The following is a 22,472-nucleotide window of genomic DNA, read 5'->3' on the forward strand; positions in this document are numbered from 1 at the left end:
CCAGGCTAGGCTAAAGATGGAGATAGCCATTATTCTCTACTCTGGGGCATGAGCTGAAGTACAAAGAATGCCAGCAAACATAGAGTATAAGAAAACTGCACTAACAACTAAATAAGAACACTGTACCTTGCGGACCAGGCCAGACTTGCTTTTCACAGGAATTTGAGGGTTTATTTTCTTTTTAAGCGGGAATGCAGTTCTGGCACTTCCAGCACAGAATGTATGTAATGGCAAGGGATACTAGAGTGTGCTAGATAGAGGGTCTACTTAGGCTGGTTGCTGGGAGATATATGGTCGCTGGAGGGATCTATTGTTGTATGGGGGGGGTCTAGTGTTCCTAGAGGAAGATCTATTGTTGCTGGTGAAGGATCTATTGTTGTTGGGAGGGATCTACTGTTGAGGGAGGGGTTATTGTTGCTGGTTGCTGGGAGATTTATTGTTGCTAGTGAAGGTCTATTGTTGTTGGGGTGGGCATCTATTGTTGCTGTGCGGATCTATTGTTGCTGGGGTCTATTTTTTTTGGCTGTAGGAGATATATTATTCTTGTTATCAGTATCAAATTCAATTAATTACTTGGTTCTGTATTCTCTAAAAAGGGGTGGTACTAGAAGGTGGGTAGGGGATGGAACCAAGGGACAGTGCTTGGAGGTGGGTAGAGGGCAGAGACAAGGGGTGATTCAGAAGGAGGGAGTACTTGCACCTATTCCCTGAGAAAAAACCCTGGGTATACTTCAAACTAAATGCAGCCAGAAAGGGGGTCTGAATCAAGAGAGTTGTGTTAAAGATGCATCTTTCAATGCCACTGCAGATAACTGGAAATTCAGGCCCCGATGTATAATGATACTTTACATGATCGGGGGTGTGGGACCTTTATGTCAGCTACTATTGACTTGTGGAAGACAAAAGGTAAACTAGACAGAAGCTTAGGGCCCAGTGGATGTTAAGGTATATCCACTGGGCCATCAGCTACAACCTTCATTTTCCTGCTTCATTTCCAGGTACATCAGCTACAACCTTCATTTTCCTGCTGTCAACTGGAGCAAAATTAGTCAAAGTTGTGTACATGCCCTCAAGTTCAGATGGGAGGAAGAACTTGTAGGTAGCTGGTGTTCTATGGGGGAAGTGGGTCATGCCAATATAGAAAATGCAAATGAAGACGCTTCTGTGGCCTATTACAAGATTGCAGAGAAATCCAAAGCCTAGGGCCCCGTTCTGTCTCAATCTGTTTCTACTATTAACATCGGTGAAGATCAGGTTTCAAATGTTAGGCCTCATTCATGTTGATGTACTACCCCTCAGCCTGCTGAGATTGGTTAAACCCTGATGCCTACTATGGCAGCGTGTTTTTAGAAAAATTTGATATATATTGCTTCATACGTCTTAATCATAGGTTACTTCCTATGTAAGAAACATTACTTTTATCTCTCCTTGTACATTAGAGAAATGAAACTGTGCTTTTTCCCCTGCCAAAAGACTTATATCAGCTGGAAATGGCTACGGAAAAAGTTCTGTTTTATTAAATAAACATGACACGATGCGGCATGTGGTATAAACTTGCTTATTATAAGGTACTGATGTCTGCAATAAAACGTCTTTGTATTCCTGCTGAACACAAGTCTGTATTGATCTTTGTAAAACGGGACCTACAAGAATCTTACATCCCTATTTATGTGGTTTGAACAGTGTCATTCTGGGGTGATGCTCCTATCACGGTGAAAGAGTTGAGAGCTGTCCAAAAGAGCAGTAAAAATAGTCACTGTCTACATTTCTCCTTTGCAGGCCAAAAGTGAGGGTTTATTTTTAAATCCCTGAGGAAATAAAGCAGAAGTTAAAGGATTAGTCCACCCAAAACGGATACTTGGTATAATGTTAGCAGGCTGAATCCAGCAAAGGATAATTTTATCTCTCTTAGGGACACCAATGTAGACTAACTACTTCTAACTCACTAACAAATGTTATGGGGGATATGCCTGAAAAAAGGCAGTGATTCAAGCTTGGGTAGAAAAACTTTGTGGTGGTGTTGCCCCTTGGTTTTTTTATTAAAATGGTCACCAGGGGCACTAGTGAGAAACTTAAAGAACCTGCAATTGCAGTTTACATGCTTCTTTTATGAAAAATCTCCTTTTTGACTGCATTGAGCCTTTAATAAGCCATTCTTAACCATGGTTCCTTGGAACATGCAAGTTACTCCAGAGGTTACAAGGTGTTCCATGAGCATTGGCAGACTGACCTCCCAACCAACAGTTCCTATATAGTTCTGGGGCCAACATCACTTTACAGAGTAAGTGACATGCTGCCAAAGATGTTTTACATTCAATGTATCTTTATTTTGGTGAAAAGAAGGCTGTACAAAGAAAAGGTAAACATTAATTGTAAGAATACAATATTGCGCAGCAAGTTGAAAGTTGGAGTCAATACAGTTGTGAAATTTAACAGCAATAACTATGGTAGAAAGTGCAGTAATGGCTGCAGAGTACAATGAGTGTGTGGGGGGTGGGTGTGAAGTATAATAGAGCAAGGACAGTAGAAGGGAGAGGTATAGAGAATACGGGGATGGGTAGGTAGACAGAAGAGTAAATGGAAAGGTAGCTATGACACCCAAGCTTATGTTGGTACATAGGTATGGTGAAGCAGTAATAAACATTACATGCCTATATTTGGCTGCAAATTGTTAACAAATAAGAATACAGATTACCAGATTACTGAGATATAAAAGTAGTCGGGACTCTCACGATGTTGTAGGCTGTGTGGGAGGAGGAATGGACTCCTTGGCAGAGGGTGAAGTAGGGTCTTTAGGCTTCATGTACACATAGACGATTATGACCACCGGCTGATGGAGAACGCAAAACTTCTTTGGTCCACCATGACGAGGCCTGTTCCGAGTGGAACCTGTCCTGTTAAACCTCTGTATGGTCTTGGCCACCGTGCTGCAGCTCAGTTTCAGGGTCTTGGCAATCTTCTAGGTCATCTTTATGTAGAGCAACAATTCTTTTTTTCAGTTCCTCAGAGAGTTCTTTGCCATAAGATGCCATGTTGAACTTCCAGTGACCAGTATGAGAGAGTGAGCGAGATAAAACCAAATTGAACACACCTGATCTCCATTCACACCTGAGACCTTGTAACGAGTCACATGACACGGGGAGTTAAAATAGCGAATTGGGCGCAATTTGGACATTTTCACTTAGGGGTGTACTCACTTTTGTTGCCAGCAGTTTAGACATTAATGGCTGTTTGTTGAGTTATTTTGAGGGGACAGCAAATTTACACTGTTATACAAGCTGCACACTCACTACTTTACATTGTGGCAAAGTGCCATTTCTTCAGTGTTGTCACATAAAAAGGTATAATAAAATATTCACAAAAATGTGAGGGGTGTACTCACTTTTGTGAGATACTGTGTGTATGTATATATAGTGTTTGGATTCACATAGACTTTAACCACTTAAGCTCCGGAAGGTTTTATTCCATTCATAACCAGAATTTTTTTTGCTTGTCAGCACTGCACTATTTTAACTGGCAATTGCACGGTCATGCAACACTGTACGCAGTTTTTATAATTTTCTTTCACAGGAATAAAGCTTTCTTTTGGTGGTATTTGATCACCATTGAGTTTGTATATTTTTTGTGATATAAACTAAAAAAAAAAAAAAAAAAAATTTTGGAAAAAAAAAATATTTTCTACGTTCTGTTAAAAAAAACATATCCAATCAAATAATTGAATTTCTTCATAAATTTAGGCCAAAATGTATTCTGCTACGTCTTTGATTAAAAAGAAAATTCCAATAAGTGTATATTAATTTGTTTTTTTTTTTACAAATTATATACAAGCTATACTGGTAATGGTGGTGATCAACGCCTTATAATGGGCCTGTGATAGTGTGGCGGGCAATCTGACCCTGAAAACAATAGTGAAACTAAAACAGTGATCAGTGCTAATATTGAACACCGACACTGTACTAATGACACTGGTTAGGAAGAGGTTAACATCTTTGGGCAATCAAAGGGTTAACTGTGTGCCTAACAATGTGTATCATGTGCTGCTTTTACTTTACTATCTGTCTGTTTTTTCTTCTTGCAAAGCAAGGGAAGAAACAGCCAGATTGCTGTTCACAGTACACAGAGTTCTGTGTTTTTGTCAGCACACAGCTCTGTATGTGTTTGGCCACAGCCGATCAGCTGACTTCAGCCAAAATACTTGGCTGAAATCAGCTGCAAAACTTAGTTGGCAGAGGGTGCGCCCAAAACCCGGAAGAAAGGCAATGATGTACAGGTATGTTGCCCAGCCTGGAGCTGTTGCCTGCTCGTACTACAACTACTGTGGGCAAGCAGCAAGCAGTTAAAGTGTAACTCCACTTTTGTGGAAATAAAATATAGCAATTTTTTAAAAAAAAATTATATAGTATATATACAGTATTTTTGGTGAGATACTCCCTAAGGTTTAATCACTTCCTAAGGTCTGTAGGCACTACAACTTTTCTTATCATAACTCTGAAAGTACATCAGCAGCATATAATCAATTAGTCACTCCCATTCAGAACTACACTGCACAAGACATGATTTAACAAACCACTATCATTTCAGAACAGAAACAGGTGGGAAAAAGTTTGTTAAAATCCTTGAAAAGTACATTAATCACCCAGAGGGGATTTTTCTTCTTTTTTTTTACAAAAATAGAGTTACCCTTTAACCCAAACCAGGGCTAGGGAGTAAAAGATTACACTTTATTGGTTCATGTGGCTACTACCACCAGTAATTAGTGGTTTTGGATGGACCTATACTTTAAAGCCCTACATATTTTGTTGCATGCTAATCCTAAATGAACAAATCCAGCTGCCTTTCATTTAGCAAAGGATTTGCATGTATTTGCAACCATTGTGCGTGCAATCCTGGACAGTCCCTGATCAGGATTGCAGGCACAGCACAGCAAACATCTGTGTCCGATTTATCATCATGACAATTTGCCAGGTAAAACACATACTGAAGATGTAGTCCGGTTCATGGCTGACACTAGAGCAAGCTGTTTCCCCGCAGCAGAAGAGAGCATTCATGAATTAAAGTGGATGTAAACCCGAACATTTTTTTTTTTTTTTTTATATCATACTGTAGAGTATAAGATTTCCTATCATGAGCCCAGTCTTGCCACAAAGAGTTAATCCATCTCTGAGCAATCCTCTTTTATTGTTCAGTGAGATAAATCTTGACAAACAGAAAAACTTTGTCAAATCCTCCCCCTTGCTGTGAGTGACAGGTGATTTACATATCTCGTGCACTAGCCTAAGACATGCATTATTTTTTAATTCCCACCCCCACTCCTTTCTTCTGCAGCTCTGCAAGGATTGGCTGTTCCACACCTCAGCATGATTTGGCATGCTGAAGTCATGTGGTTACTTTCCTGTCTTTTCACTGGATGTTAGAGATCATAGCAGAAGTTCAGTGTAAGAAATACACAGGAGAAAAATGCATATTGACAAGAGGAGTGTAGAGGTGGGCGGGGAGTCTACTGACATCATGACTCCACCCACCGAGCTCCAGACAACAGACCCCGCCCACAGAATCTGCAGTTTTTCAGGTCTCATAACAGACAGAGGGGAGACATTTGACAGGTAAAGATACATACAGGAGGCATGTATATCCTTATAGATAACCCCTATGGCAGTAGTTTAGAAAGGATGACATTGGGTTTACATCCACTTTAAGCTGCAATTTGATGGCAAATGTGTCTCTAAAGATGTATTGATAACCGATTCCAATTTAGCACCACTTTTTGGAAAGGTTTAAAATCTCCTTAAGGGCCCATTTACACCTTTGTGTTTAAGCATGCACATTAACATGCTACATCGCGTGTCAAAGCGTTCTTTTTGACAAACAACAATGGAGCCAAAAACGGACTTGACTGCGTTTTACTACATATTACTTCAACGCATATGTGTGAATGGGCCCCTAATGTAGCACAGTGGTCTCCAAACTGCGACCCCCGGGCCAAATGCAGTCCTTTGCATGTCTTTATCCGGCCCTTGGGACACTTTTCTTCCCACTGACACCAAGGGGTTCATTTACTAAAGGCAAATAGACTGTGCACTTTGTTTCAAAGCATGGTAAATGAGGTAAAGCTTTACTTTGCAATAAATATCCAATCACGTGCAAGGAAATAAAACATTTTTTTTTCACATGATTGGAAGATGGAAGTCAGAAAAGCCTCTGCTCATTTACCAAGCTCTGGAGCAACTGCACTTGCAGAGCGCAACTGGACTTTGCAAATAGCACAGTTTATTTGCCTTTGGTAAATCAACTCCCAACAATGGAGCACTATTCCTCCAACATGATATCAATTATGGGCACTATTTCTTCTATGTAATTTCTTTACTCCCACTGACCACAAAGCCTGAGGCTTTGTTTATTCCCACTGAATCTAGGAAATTTTCTACCCCCCCCATGGCCACAATCTGGCACCCCTAAAGTCTGGAGGACAGTAAACTGGCCCTTTGTCTAGAAATATTGGAGACCCCTGATGTAGCAGATTGTTCTTTTTTATAAACAATGCAGCCAAAAACAGACTCTGGCGTTTTACTACGTGTTACTTCAACACATGGATGCGAATGGGCCCGTAATGTAGCACAGTGGTCTCCAAACTGTGGCCTGTGGGCCAAGTACAGCCCTTTGCTTGCCTTTATCCAGTCCTTGGGGCACTTTTCTTTGCACTGACACCCAGAGTGGGGCATAATTCCTTCTACTGACGCCAACAATGGAGCACTATTCCTCCAACATGATATCAGTGATGGGCACTATTTTTTATACTGACCAAAGGGTGCCATGTCATTTCTTTACTCCCACTGACCACAAAGCCTGAGGCGTGTTTTTCCCACTGAATCTACAACATTTTCTATCTCCAATGGTCACAATCCGGCCCCCCTAAAGTCTGAAGGACAGTAAACTGGTCCTTTGTTTAGAAAGTTTGGAGACCTCTGATGTAGCAGTTCTTTTTGACTAAAAACAATGCAGCCAAAAACAGACTTTACTGCATTTTACTACGTGTGACTTCAAAACATAAGTGTGAATGGGTCCTTAATGTAGCACAGTGGTCTCCAAAATGTGGCCCTTGGGCCAAATGCAGCCCTTGGCTTGCCTTTATCAGTGGTCCCCAAACTGCAGCCCGCAGGCCAAATGCAGTTCTTTGGTTGTGTTTATCTGACCTCTGGGGCACTTTTCTTCTCACTGACACCAAGAATAGGGCATTATTCCTGTCACTGACACCAACGATGGAGTACTAGTCCTCCAACGTGATATCAATGATGGGCATTATTTCGTCTACTGACCAAAGGTGCTATGCAATTTCTTTACTCCCACTGACCACAAAGCCTGAGGCATTGTGTATTCTGAATGAATCTAGGACATTTTCTGCCCCCAATGGCCACAATCCAGCCCCCTAAACTCAGAAGGACAGTAAACTGGCCCATCTTTTAGAAAGTTTGGAGAAGTCTGATGTAGCAGATTACGCACTGCACTTCACCAAATATTTTCTGTGGATGAAAGTGTATACCTATATTTCCCCAAATAGAATTATTAAAAAGCCCAGTGAGCGTTCAGCTAAGGAACGCGTCTGGATTACACAATCATCGCTAACGTTGTTCAATCAAATATGGAGGTGGAACAAGAGACTGGTTTTGTGAGTTTGTGTACAACTAGATGAAGAAATGTAAACTCAGCCATTCTTAGTGGGTAATTAGACATAAGTAAATAGAATGATGTCAAGTAATGTATATACAAGACACTGCAAGAAAAAAAGATACAGGTGCGCCACACATCATAAAGGAAGAGTTGCAAACATCTGTCTGCACACTGCAGAATTACAGAGAAACATAAATCAGTGACTCTTATTTCCTTACCGGTGATTTTCTAACCATAAATTTACATTGCAGGAGCTAGGCTCAAGCACAAAGGATAGCTACTTGGCACCTATGTAAACAGGCAATCAGACATCTGTTTCAGTGAATGTCTGGGGGGTCAGCTGTTCCAAGAAAAGTGCACACTTGGCCACCGGTGTCAAAAGGAACGCAAAGAATATAGCCAGATCTGGCCAAAATCTGAGGGTATCATCGGTGACACAACAGAGGAACTTGCATGTTAGGTGTCTACGTTCATGCATAACACTTGCGGTTTATTTAAAGATCCATGTCAATCTTTTTTTTCAACTAGCTCAAAAATACAATACAACAGGCATGTCAAGCCTAAATTTAGCTGACGGCTGCATTATCAGGGTCTTTAGATCTAAGGCAGCATAGAATACTAATTATAACATACACAAGTAAAGTGTGCCTATTCCACAACAGGAAAGGTTGGGAATATAACTAACTAACAATGCTTAAAGCGGTAGTAAACTCTCTTAATGATACATTTAAACAAGATTTAAATCTAACTAGTTATTTGCAATGAACATGCCACTAACAGTATGCTCAAAAATCTTTCTTACTGTCATAAATCATTAGTTGGTAAACGCTCATGCTTGCTGTTCGCCGCCACCATAGCAACTGTAGTCTTCTGCGTTTGTCTGATAAATTATTTTCGCCCTCAGTAGCTTTCCATGGCCATAATCCCGCACATGCGCATTAATAGCCGTATCCAAGCCTCTTCTTCGTTTTCGGTTACTGCGGAAACGAAGTGCAGCGAATCGGAGTCGATCCTTTTGCTGCATTAGAAAGGAGTATTGCAGGATTTTGGGGCTGCCAGCGACAATAGGAAATGACGCAACCCCGACATAGACCCTGCTTGTGCATGCGCGGTGACGTCATTATAAAGAAAATTATAGATTACATGTGCAAATAATAGTATAATAGTATAACCTGCAATTGTCCATTTAAAGGAAACTGCTCAGAATGGGGATACAACCACTTACCACTTTAAGAAATGACAGTGGCTATATGTGCAGGAAAGTAGTATGCAGGGTATGACAGCTGGCAGTTTATGCAGGAGAGGAGTGAGGAAAATATGATAGCAGGGCGTTTATGCAGAAGAGGTGTAAGGGTATGACAGCAGGCTGTTTAGGCAGGAGAGAAGTGAGAAGGGTATGACAGCGGGCAGTTTATGCAGAAGAGGCGCAAGGGTATGACAGTAGGCAGTTTATGCAGGAGAGGAGCGAGAAGGGTATGACAGCAGGCAGTTTAGGCAGGAGAGGAGTGAAGAGGGTGTGACAGCAGGAAGTTTATGCAGGAGGAGTGAGGAGGGTATAACAGTGGGCAGTTTTTACAAAAGAGGAGTGAGGGTATGACAGCGGGCAATTTATACAGGAGAGGCGTGAGGGAGGTATGAAAGCAGACAGTTTAGGCAGGAGAGGATTGAGGAGGGTATGCCAGCAGGCATTTTATGCAGGAGAGGAAGGAGTGAGGAGTGTATGACAGCAAGCAGTTTTTGCACGAAAGAAGCGAGGAGGGTAAGACAGCAGGCAGTTTATACAGCAGAAGAGTGAGGAGGGCATGGCAGCGGGCAGTTTAGGCAGAAGAGGAGTGAGGAGGGTATGACAACGGGTAATTTATGCAGGAGAGGAAGAAGTGAGGATGGTATGACAGCAGGCAGTTTATGCAGTAAGGGTATGACAGTGGGCATTTTATGCAGGAGAGGAGTAAGGGTATGACAGTGGGCATTTTATGCAGGAGAGGAGTAAGGGTATGATAGCAGGCATTTTATCCAGAAGAGGAGTAAGGGTATGACAGGGGGCAATTTATGCAGGAGAGGAAGGAGTGAGGAGGGTATGACAACGGGCAGTTTATGCAGGAAAGGAGTGAGGAGAGTATGACAGAGGGCAGTTTATGCAGGAGAGGAGTGTGGAGAGTATGACAAAGGGAAGTTTATGCAGGGGAGGAGTGAGGAGGGTATGACAGTAGGTGGTGTATGCAGGAGAGGAGTGCAGGGTGTGTCACAATGGACAGTATGTGCAGAAGAAGAGTGAAGACGATACAACAGCAGGCAGTATACTGTATGAAGGAGAAAAGTGTGAAGAGTATGACGGAGTGTAGTATGTGCAGGTGAGAGTATGATAGGGGACAGTATGACAGGACAGAAGTGGGGAGGGTATGAGAGCAGGCAATATGTGCAGGATACAGAGGGTATGGCAACAGGTAGAATGTACTAAAACAGATTGTGGATTGTATGATGGGGCGCAATATGTGAAGGAAAAGAGTACAGAGGGTAAGACAGGGGGCAATATATGGAAAAGGAAAATGCACAGTGTATGACAGCATGCAGTATGTGCAGGAGAGGGGTGCAAATAGTATTAAAGGGAAAATTATGTGCAGAAAAAGAGAGCAGAAGGCATTACATGGGTGAAATATGGAGAGGAGAACAGAAAGCATGATAATACACAGTATGTGCCGGAGTGGGGTGCAGAGGGCAGGCAGTGTGTGCAGGAGAGAATTGTAGACGGTATGACAGTAGGCATTATTTACAGGAGTAGAGTATGAACAATATGGTATGACAGTAGGACGAACAGTTAATCTTATTTGACTAATATGACTCATAAATGACAGGAGTGAAGAAATGTGCTCCGTAGTGAGTGTAATAAATAGGTGCATTTGGCACCCATTTACTAGTATTTTAGTAATTACAGAGCCAAAGCATGGGATTAAAACTTTTCACACAGGGGGAGTCCAGGAAATGGGTTTGCTAAAATTGAAGCAGGTTATTCTGAGACGATGGAGGTGGCAGAGATTTGGATTGCAGCACCGCAGGCTGTGAAGATGGTGGGGAGGATACTGAAACAGGAGAAATGTGTCAGTGGAAATGGGGACAATGAATGTTGAAAAGAAGACACCAAAATTTTATCAGATTTTTAGCAAAGATTGTGTCATGGAGTCCAGGAACAGTGGAGGTGATGATGAGGACATCGGAGACAGGGCAAGGCAGTGTTGGGGATTATTTAACCAGTTCAGCCCCGGAAGAATTTACCCCCTTCCTGACCAGAGCGTTTTTGCGATTCGGCACTGCGTCGCTTTAACTGACAATTGTGCGGCCGTGCGACGTTGTACCCAAACAAAATTGACGTCCTTTTTTTTCCCACAAATAGAGCTTTCTTTTGGTGGTATTTGATTGCCTCTACGGTTTTATTTTTTGCGCTATAAACAAAAAAAGAGCGACAATTTTGAACAAAAACACAATATTTTGTACTTTTTGCTATAATAAATATCCCCTTTTTTTTAAAAAAAAAAAAGAAAGCTATTTTTTTCTCAATTTAGGCCGTTATGTATTCTTCTACATATTTTTGTTAAAAAAAAAAAAAATTGCAACAAGCGTATATTGATTGGTTTGCGCAAAAGTTATAGCGTCTACAAAATAGAGGATAGATTTTTAGCATTCTTATTTTTTTAATTTTTTTTTTTTTACTAGTAATGGTGGTGATCTGCGATTTTTATCGTGACTGTGACATTATGGCAGACACATTGGACAATTATGACACATTTTTGGAACCATTGGCATTAATATAGCGATCAGTGCGATTAAAAATGCATTGATTACTGTCACTGGCAGTGAAGGGGTTAACTGTGTTCCCTGGAAGGTGATTCTAACTGAAGGGGGGGACTAACTACAGGAAGTGACAGATCGTGGTTCCTAGCCAACAGGAACACACGATCTGTCACTCCTGTCAGAACAGAACAGGGAAGTGTTTGTTTACACACACTTGTCCCTGTTCTGTGTCTTCCGGTCACGATCGCTCTGCTATCCAGACAACGCGAGCCAACGTACAGCTATGTGGTTTCACGCAGGGGAGCCAACCTGCCGCAGTATAATTGCGGCGGCCGGTCCAGAAGCGGTTAAGAGAAATGGGGAAGTAGAACCTAAAGCAAGCCATAGATGAATCAATTTTCTCTCCTTCCAGGCAGAACACAGTGATTACTGCTAGCGGCTATAGCCTCCAGCAATGAGCGAATGTAGAAAAAGCCGATATGCTGGTTGTATCCAAGTCAATCAAAGGCTACAATCCGCCTGCCTATACATGGACTGAAATTCCCCTGGTCCCTACTTAAGATTTTTCATCAGTACATATGATGACATGAAGAATGTCATTTGAATTTACTTCAAAAAACATTTGCTTCTAAATTTGATTTTGGAGTGAATAGACTTTCCTGAACAAAAAACATTCACTGTTAGAAATTCGTTTGTTCAATAACATTTTCTATCCTACTCCTTTGAATTTTCTCCTCGCTGCAGTTAAATTTGATCCCACTAATGATTAGAAAATTCTTAAGGCCCCTTTCACATGGGCGTTCAATCTAGATCCGTCTATCAGTTTTTCAGATAGATCCAGACTGAACCTATGACTGAATGTATGTCTATTGCTGGGTGATAATGTACACTATATTACCAAAAGTATAGTGACGCCTGCCTTTACACGCACATGCACTTTAATGGCATCCCAGTCGTAGTCCGTAGGGTTTAATATAGAGTTGGCCCACCCTTTGCAGCTTCAACTCTTCTGGGAAGGCTGTCCACAAGGCTTAGGAGTGTGTCTATGGGAATGTTTGACCATTCTTTCAGAAGTGCATTTGTGAGGTTAGGCACTGATGTTGGACGAGAAGGCCTGGCTCGCAGTCTTTGCTCTAATTCATCCCAAAGGTGTTCTATCCCAAACTCGCTAATCCATGTCTTAATGGACCTTGCTTTGTGCACTAGTCCAAATCATTTGGTAGAGGGGGGGGGATTATGGTGTGGAGTTATTTTTCAGGGGTTGGGCTTGGCCTCTTAGTTCCAGTGAAGGGAACTCTTAAGGCATCAGCATACCAAGACATTTTGGACAATGTCATGCTCCCAACTTTGTGAGAAAAGTTTGGTAATGGTCATTCCTGTTTCAACATGACTGAGCACCAGTGCACAAAGCAAGGTCCTACAACTTAGAGATGTTTCTACAACTTTATTGGCATCCACCTGTGGTAAATTCAGTTGATTTGACATGATTTGGAAAGTTACACACCTGTCTATGTAAAGGTCCCACAGTTAACAGTGCATGTCAGACCACAAACCAAGCCATGAAGTCCAAGGAATTGTCTGTAGACCTCTGAGACAAGATTGTATCGAGGCACAAATCTGGGGAAGGGTACAGAACAATTTCTGCAGCATTGAAGGTCCCAATGAGCACAGTGGCCTCCTTCATCCATAAATTGAAGAAGTTTGGAAACACTAGAACTCTTCCTAGAGCGGGCCGCCCGGCCAAACTGAGCGATCAGGGGAGGAGGGTCTTAGCCAGGGAGGTGACCAAGAACCTAATGGTCACTCAGACAAAGCTCCGGCATTTTTCTGTGGAGAGAAGAGAACCTTCCAAAAGAACAACCATCTCTGCAGCACTCCACCAATCAGGCTTGTATGCTAGAGTAGCCAGACAGAAGCCACTCCTCAGTAAAATGCACATGACGGCCCATCTGGAGTTTGCCAAAACGCCCCTGAAGGACTCTCAGACCATGAGAAACAAAATTCTCTGGTCCAATGAAACATAGATTGATTGATCTCTTTGGCCTGAATGGCAAGTGTCATATCTGGAGGAAACCAGGCACTGCTTATCACCTGGCCAATACCATCCCTACAATGAAGTATGGTGGTGGCAGCATCATGCTGTGGGGATGTTTTTCAAGCGGCAGGAACTTGGAGACTAGTCAGGATCGAGGGAAAGATGAATGCAGCAATGTACAGAGACATCCTTGATAAAAACCTGCTCTAGTGCATTCTGGACCTCAGACTGGGGCAAAGGCTCATCTTCCAACAGGACAACGACCCTAAGCACACAGCCAAGATAACAAAGGAGTAGCTACGGCACAACTCTGTGAATGTCCTTGAGTGGCCCAGCCAGAGTCCAGACTTGAACCCGATTGAACATCTCTAGAGAGATCTGAAAATGGCTGTGCACTGATGTTCCCAATCCAACTTGATGGAGCTTAAGAAGTCCTGCAAAGAAGAATGGGAGAAACTGCCCAATTATAGGTGTGCCAAGCTTGAGGCTGTAATTGGTGGCAAAGGTGCTTCAACAAAGTATTGAGCAAAGACTGTGAATACTAATGTACATGGGATTTTTTTTTTGTTTTTTTTAAATAAATGTGCAAAGACTTCAAACAAACTTCTTTCATATTGTAATTATGGGGTATTGTTTGTAGAATTGTGAGGAAAATAATGAATTTAATTAATTTTGGAATAAGACTATAACATAACAATATGTGTAAAAAGTGAAGCGCTGTGAATACTTTCAGGATGCAATATATATATTTTTTTTAAATATTATTTTTTCTACCCATCTAACTGCAGTTATCACCCCAAATAATAAATTGGCAAGTCTGGGATATGTTTTCTGGATGCCAGCCGAGTCAAGTGAACTTGACATTTTACTCCAACGCATTGGAAATGGGCATTTTATTAATCGCCTTAGTGAGAATTAGCCATCTTTGCACTGCCTTCTCATGGGACATACAATCTGACTATGAAAAAGGCATCAAATGACTTCTCCGCTGGCTAGCCTGTAGATTACAACAGAAGTTGATCCTTTTATTATGCCCAACACGAAAAAAAAAATTTCTAAACATTCACATCAAACAAATCTTTGTTTGTTCAAACAGAGATTATGTTTTGTCCATAAAAACACTGTAGGGCTCGTTTAGACTTGCAATTAAGGGGCGTTAAGAATGCACGCCTGAGCCTTGTTTTTAGCACTCCCCCGACCGCTTTCCCCCAAAGCTGCACAGTGCCACAGTCACAATGCTTTGTGTCCACAGCTAAATTGTTCTGTTTCCTGAATGCGACCCATTCAGGCAAAGAGGGAAGCAACTCAATCGCCCCGCAATGCACGGGGTTGCAGCATGTTGGTACAGCAATTATAACAGTTGGCAAGACCTCCTCCCCACCTGTCAAACTTCTGAAAAGCAATCTGAACATGAATCATTTTTCAGGGAAGTCAAAGTTTAGAAGCAGAACTAGACCTAGCCTAACTGATTCAAGGTACAAGTTCACTTTAGAGACCCCACGATATTCCCATCCAAAGCAGATGAATCCAACCAGGCAAAGAGAAATATAGAAAGCTCCATCACCCATAACACACAATGTGAATGTATTTTTTCTAATCTAATGCAACTTCAGCAATTTGACAAAACTCATCAAACCATCGTCATACCATCTTAGTGATTAACCTGAATCTGATTGTACAATATCTTTACTTCCAGTATCATTCATGGTATTTATTAATCCACACTCTGTAGTACTTCTGTGGATACATTGATTGAGGACCAAATTCATTAGACTAAGAAATGATAGACTTACTGGGCACTATGCTGAACATATAGGACAGCACCGTGGCTTAGTGGTAAGCACCTCTCCCTTGCAGAGCCCTGCCTGGTTCCAATCCCAACCAGGACATTATCTGCATGGAGTTTGCATGCTCTCCTGATGCTTGCATGGGTTTGATTTCCTCCCTCTCTCCAAAGAAATTGCTTGCAAGTTGATTTGCTCCTGTCTGTAATATTGGACGTTAGAGTGTAAGCTTTCACGAACCAAATCGCTTAATCATAACCTCTATGATTAAGCAATTCGGTTCGTGAAACTTGTTAACCTCGCTGCTACGGTCCTTTTGTATCGTGGCCTAGTGATGCTATGCGTGCATTTTTACAATTAAAGCATTTATACTTCTGAAGATTGGAGTGCAGTCACCTCTTTCGCACATACTTTGACAGTCTTTCAGTTCACCGACTGGACCAGCACCAGATCTTCAGTACAGCTAGTGGTAATTGCAGCTTCTCTTTGTCTTAAGGGACTGATGTAAGTTGTCAGCGCTATGCAAATAAATAGTGCAGAATAGTGGGGATCTCCTCTGATCATTCACTTCAGATGACTCACTTTGTTATTCACTCATCACCCACAACTAATGTAGTTCTGCCATTTATGTTACTGCCTAATATCAATGATAAGCACATAGTAAAATCATCTTTTTTGGAAAAAAAAAAAGAAGAGAAATCTTGACACTTGACCTCAGACATTTTCAAACATGCTGGGTATTCTATGTATGTGATAATGTATGTTTAATGGATCATCACAATTCATTACTGATCAGCTCTATAATACCTAATTGTCAAAGTCTGTAATTGGGGTGATAATAATTATTGGGTAATTAAATATATGTTAGTCCTTGAGTTCAGGGACCGGTGCGAATGTACAATATATATATCTATATATATATAGATATATATATCTATATATATATAGATATATATATCGAGAGAGAGAGAGGGAGAGAGAGGGAGAGAGAGAGAGAGAGATGTATATATATATTTGTAAAGCGCTGTGTAAATTGTTTATGTTAAATAAGTACCTGTTGTAAATAATAAGTAAATAATAATACAAGCCTTCTGACAGCTGCAGGTAGAGGCTGTCACTGTCACAGTACAATAGCTGACAAGGGAGACAAGTGTGTGGCCAGCATAAGCAAGCCAGTTGAACAAAAGAAATTGAACAGATTCCTCCATCCACACGAAGGTGGTGAATGAACGATGGAACCCCCCTCTTCTATCCAGTGCCAGGACAATGTATTCTGAACGCGGCACCCACAGTGACAGAATACCCGAACAATGGCTGCATCTGATTGGCTGATTGATGGAAAATGTTCCATTACTTTTGATAAAAATCAAGCAAATCATGCAGGAGATGGCTACACACAGATCAGAACGTGGCCGGTCTCTGTTGAATCAGACAGATTACGATCGATGTACGGCCAGCATAAGTCATGAAGCATGGTTTGCACATATCTGCAATAACAAAGACCAACCAAAAAAATCCAAACCTTCCAATCGTTATCATTGATTGTCTGGCCATGTATTACCTCCACTCTGTATGATCTAGAGGTCGACCGATATGGGTTTTTCTCTGGCCGATGCCGATGCCGATATTTAGAAATCGCGGTGGCCGATGGCCGATATGTGATGCCGATTTTTTTGGGCCGATATATTTGGCCGATTTTTTTTTTTTTCTTTTTTCCCTTCATCTCATAAAATCTAACAGTTAGATTTTTACACTGGGGAGTTTTTCAGGCGCTTTTGGGCTAAAAATAGCGCCTGTAAAGTGCCTGTAAAATGGCTCCCCTGCAGTCTCAGTGTGATATCCCGAGTGCTTTCACACTGAGGCGATGCGCTGGCAGGATGTAAAAAAAGTCCTGCAAACGGCATCTTTGGAGCGGTGCAATACCGCTCCTCCACCACTCCTGCCCATTGAAATGAATGTGCACCGCTGCCGAAGCGCCTGCAAAGCGTTTTGGCAGCGGCGCTTCAGGGGCGCATTTAACCCCTTCCTCGGCCACTAGCTGGGTTATAAGCGCCCCGCTAGCAGCCGAATAGCGCCTCTAAAATGACGGTAAAGCGCCGCTAAAACTAGCAGCGTTTTACCATCAACGCATGCCTGCTCCAGTGTGAAAGCAACCTTAAGTAATACAGAAATTTTTTTTAAACATTAAACAAAACAAACCTCCAATCAGTTCACTTGTATGTATAATTTAGAAAACGAAAAAAAAAAAAAAAAAAACTATCTTAAATATTAAATACACAAAAACAGGTAATCAAAACTTTTGGACGAAAAAAAATGGGCTAACTTTACTGCTTAGGTTTTTTTTTTTAATTCATTACTGTATTTTTTTTTTTTTAAATTGCGTTTGAAAGACCGCTGCGCAAATACCGTATGACATAAAATATTGCAACAATCACCATTTTATTCCCTAGGGTCTTTGCTAAAAAAATATATATAATGTTTGGGGGTTCTAAGTGATTTTCTAGCAGAAAATACAGGATTTTTACTTGTAAGCAACAAATGTCAGAAAAGATTTAGTCTTTAAATGGTTAAACTGAAAACTTCTCCACGGAGTTCAGTCTATTGATAAAAAGAACCTGAAAGATACAATGTATCTTCTTATCAGACTTGGCAGGCTGCCCAGAGGAGGAGAGAAGAAAACTTCACAGATAACTTAAGGCAACTTGCATTAACTTCTATTACAGAAGTCATTTGCAAGTCACGGCTGAAGTTACAATCGGCCTTTTTTATCAGCACAATCGGCCGATGCCGATTAAGTAAATAACGCCAAATATCGGCCGATATATCGGCCGGCCGATATATCGGTCGACCTCTAGTATGATCCACACTGAGATTAACTTGTCTCATTTCTAACAGTGGCCATACACTGAGCGATTTTATATACAATCATATTGCAGACAGATTTACTGAAATACAATCAGAAGATGGAGACAATCTTTTGATGCACCATACACATAGTTACATAGTTAGTAAGGTTGAATAAAGACACCAGTCCATCCTGAGTGAGTGTGGGTGTCTACAATTATCCCTATTTATTTAAGGTACCCATATAGCGCCATCAATTTACACATCGCTCCACACATACATCGCACACTCACGATCCCTACCCTCAAGGAGCCCACAATCCAAGGTCCCCAAACTCACATTCATATACTCGGGCCAACTTTTTGGACAGAAGCCAATTAACCTACCAGCATGTCTTTGGAGGGTGGGAGGAAACCGGAGTACCTGGAGGAAACCCACACAGGTACAGGGAGAACATGCAAACTCCAGGCAGGTAGTGTCGTGGTTGGGATTCGAACCAGCGACCCTTTTTACTGCTAGGTGAGAGTGCTACACACTACACCACTGTGCCGCCCTTAAACACCTATGCTAGGGTCACACTTGTACAACCTGCGATTTGCAGGTAGGCAGTCTATTCATTTAAATGGGCTGCCCTACCTGCAGAAATGCAGGGCAAGAAGTCCCTACCTCTTTTTTTTTTTATAGCACAACACTGAGTGGCATGGTGTCGTTAGTCTAGGTTCACACATATGTAAATCGCATGCATTCCTCCACCCACAGCCAAAACATGCTGCTCTCTGGCAGAGGTGCGGGGGTTGCCATTATGACAGCTCTACTCATCTGAAAACGCAGTGCGTTCTGTGCGGTTGTGTTTTAGCATAATAAGGACTTTTTACCTGCGTTTCCCACAGGTGCAGCAGCCTATTCAAATGATCGGTCCGCTGTGCCAATACAAACACAGCTGTACAGAGATGGAAATACGTGAACCAAGAATTGGGAATCAATGTCATCCCTGTGTGTCTGCCAAAGAGTAGCGGGGGATTACCCGAATGAATGCGATCGTTCCTGACCGGACCACAGGTGTGAACCGAGGTTCATTTCAAAGTTTGATCATATTATTTGATTGGATCAGACGGGAACAAATTTGGCCACCATAATGATATCTTCTGCTGACACTTCAGTGCTCATATGCTAATCAGATGTACCTATCCCTCAGTCTGGAGGAGATCCCCCATCTGAATCAGCCCTTAATGATCATATTGAAGGATCTATGAATGATTTTCTTTCCGAACTGATCAGAATAATTTCAAATTCCATTAAATTATCTGATTGGATCATATGATTATATATACAATATAATAATATCCTATGAGGACACATTGCTTATATGCTAATTCCATGTACCTATCTCCCCAGTCTGGAGGAGATCCAGTGATCTCCCATCTGACCCCATACAGTTCTGTCACACCGAATGCAGCTTTAGAATTGTGCGACTTCACTTGAAATTGCCCGATTTCTAAGCCGCATGTCAGTGTGACTTCAGGTGTCACTTGGAAGACATCTGTACAAATCGTGTACAAATATCTATGCAAATCTCACCTGAACTTACAAAAAGTAGTGCAAGAACTTCTTTCAAAAATGTTGCAAGACCGATGAAGTTGGAGTCTCACCAATTTGACGGCTTACATTGAGGACAAGGACAATAGGGTGTGAATTGTCATGTGATTGGAAACTAGCAAATCGCACGACAAGTCGCACCAGTGTGACCGGGGCTTTAATGATCATATTGAAGGATCTATGAATGATTTATTATAATAGATATAATGATATCATATCATGGTACTTCAGTGCTCATCATGTGTACCTACCCCCCCCCCCCCTTCCCATCTGGAGGAGATCCAGTGATCCCCCATCTGAATACATCCTTATTGATCATATTGAAGGATCTACAATGGGGTTCTCTGTCAAAACTGATCAGAATTTCAAATTTGATGATATTAAATGATTGTCTCAGGTGGTTACATATAAGATATAATGATATCCTAGGATGACACTTCAGTGCTCATATGCTGATGTCATGTACTTATCCCTCAGTCTGGAGGAGATCCAGAGATCCCCCATGTGAATGAGCCCTTAATGATCATATTAATTCTTTTCAAACTGATTTTGATCATATTATCTGATTTGGCTCAGACGGTTATCTATCTATCTATCTATCTATCTATCTATCTATCTATCTATCTATCTATCTATCTATCTATCTATCTACATACAGCTGACACTTCAGGGCTCATATACTAATCTCATGTACTTCTCCCCCAGTCTGGAGGAGATCCAATGATCTCCCATGTAAATGAGCCTTTAATGATCATATGGAAGGATCTACAATAGGATTTTCTGTCTGAACTGATCAGAATAATTTCAATATTTGATCTTGTTATCTGATTGGCTCAGATGATTATATATAAGCTATAATGATATACAATGAGACTTCAGTGCTCATACGCCAACACCATGTACTTACCCCTCAGTCTGGAGGAGATCCAGCGATCTCCCATTTGGATGAGCCCTTAATGATCATACTGAATGATTTTGTTTTCAGACTGATTTCGATCATATAATCTTGGTTCGGATGGTTACATATATAATGGACTCCTATGCTGACACTTCAGTGCTCATATGCTAATGTACCTCTCCCCCAGTCTGGAGGAGATCCAGTGATCCCCCAAGTGAATAATGATCATATCATAGTGTACAATAGAATTTTCTATGGGATCTGATGAGAATAATCTCCAATGTGATGATGATATGATGTGTGTGGCTCGGATGGTTATATATATATAATTGCTCACATACCAATGGCATACACCTGTCCCCCTGCAGTGATCGGCCGATGTGCTCGGCACCTGTCCTCCTCCTCCCATAGACTCACCTGCCTGGCTCAGTCCCAGGAGAAGAGAGAGGAGCCCTAGAGCCAGGGCCCGGCGGAGCGGACTGATGAGTGCGGGGGGCCCCAGCATAGCGCACAGCCGGCAGGCTCCGATGATTGGACGGCGGTAAGTGTCCTCCTCCAATCTGACAGCTGTCCGGGGACGATCCTCCGGGCATATCGTCCGATCCCCTATGGGCAGCATCGGGCAGTCATGGATGAGCCTAGAGATCGCGGGATGCCATGCTCCGCACACAAAGAGTCCTCCTCCTCCTCACCCACCGATCACCTGCCCTCACACACGGCACGATGACGGCTCCTTGTTCCGCGCATGTCCCACACACTGAGCGGCGGCTCTCCGCATGTCCCAGGCCGGTAGGTGGAGGTGTGCGGCGGTAGGTGGAGGTGTGAAGTTGAGTGATGCTCAGTATAGAAGGTGTCCGGGGTGTCGGAGTTGCTAGGAGACCTAGCACAGTGTGCACAGTCCGCACTCTTCTGCGGGCTGCTAGTGACGGGGGCGGGGCCTGTGCGGGGAGGCATGACGTCACCGCCATCACTTCTCCCACTTTTCTTTGTTTTCTCGTTGCTCGTTCTCACAGCCGGCCTTGTTGTGGGATCCCCTTCTTCTCCGGGCTGGGAGGGGGGCTCTGCTCTGTCTCCCACATCAAACCCTCATTCTTAAAGGGTTAGTCCACCTTTACTACGACAATGCCCCCGAATTCTGCCATCTCCTGTACAATAAAGCACTATTAAACCCTAAAGCAAGAATAACTTACATTGTAGCTTACCAATTCTTAGATGTGATGGCTGCATTCGTTTTCTTGTTTTAGGCTTCCTTTCCTTTATTTTCACCAGGTGATCTAGCCAGTAAGTCTGTGGTTTTCAACAGAACAAGCTGTCCTGCAGATGTTGCAGTTAGGCTTGAGACAAACTATTTACCACTGGCAGGAGTGCTTAGAATGATCAGCTGCAGAGGCAACTGGTGCCCAAATTTCTTAGGGAGGGCACCCCCCTTCCCCAGCCAGCCAACCACATAACCCAGCAACCGTTCCCACCACCCCCGGTGCTCGCTCGATCAATCGTGCTCCCCCCGTCACTCGATCAGTCACCCGTCAGGCCCCCCACCAACCCCTGCACTTACCCCATCCTTGTTGCAGCTCCCCCCCCCCCCATCTCAACCAGTCCCGACGGTCACTTCTCCTCCCAGCCAATCAGGAGTTAAAGGGGTTGTAACCCCCAAGGTTTTTCACCTTAAAGCAGTGTTCCGCCCCAAAACAAAGAAAACATACTGCAGCTACTGACTTTTAACAAAAGGACACTCCCCTGTCCTGGAGTCCAGCGATGTCGGTACTGCAGCTCATGTTTCCATCAGTTGTGGGGTGCTGCCGCCACCATTGTGGGTAAGGGAACCCAGCAGTGTAGCCTTATGGCTTCACACCGGAACCCTACT

The 22,472-nt window shown here is 42.5% G+C and overlaps 1 protein-coding gene across 1 annotated transcript in view; it reads right to left on the reverse strand.

Annotated features, from left to right (window-relative positions):
- Positions 1-21,520, reverse strand: part of ITGB8 (integrin subunit beta 8) — a 187,892-nt gene extending 166,372 nt beyond the window's left edge. Inside the window, exon 1 of the mRNA XM_073630056.1 lies at positions 21,026-21,520. Coding sequence (XP_073486157.1) covers positions 21,026-21,227 — 202 coding nt within the window. The 5' untranslated portion in view covers positions 21,228-21,520. The remainder of the gene's footprint in view (positions 1-21,025) is intronic.
- Positions 21,521-22,472: the final 952 nt, after the last annotated feature.

This window comes from Aquarana catesbeiana, linkage group LG05, assembly GCF_042186555.1.
Source record: "Aquarana catesbeiana isolate 2022-GZ linkage group LG05, ASM4218655v1, whole genome shotgun sequence".
In the NCBI taxonomy this organism is placed as follows: Eukaryota; Metazoa; Chordata; class Amphibia; order Anura; family Ranidae; genus Aquarana; species Aquarana catesbeiana.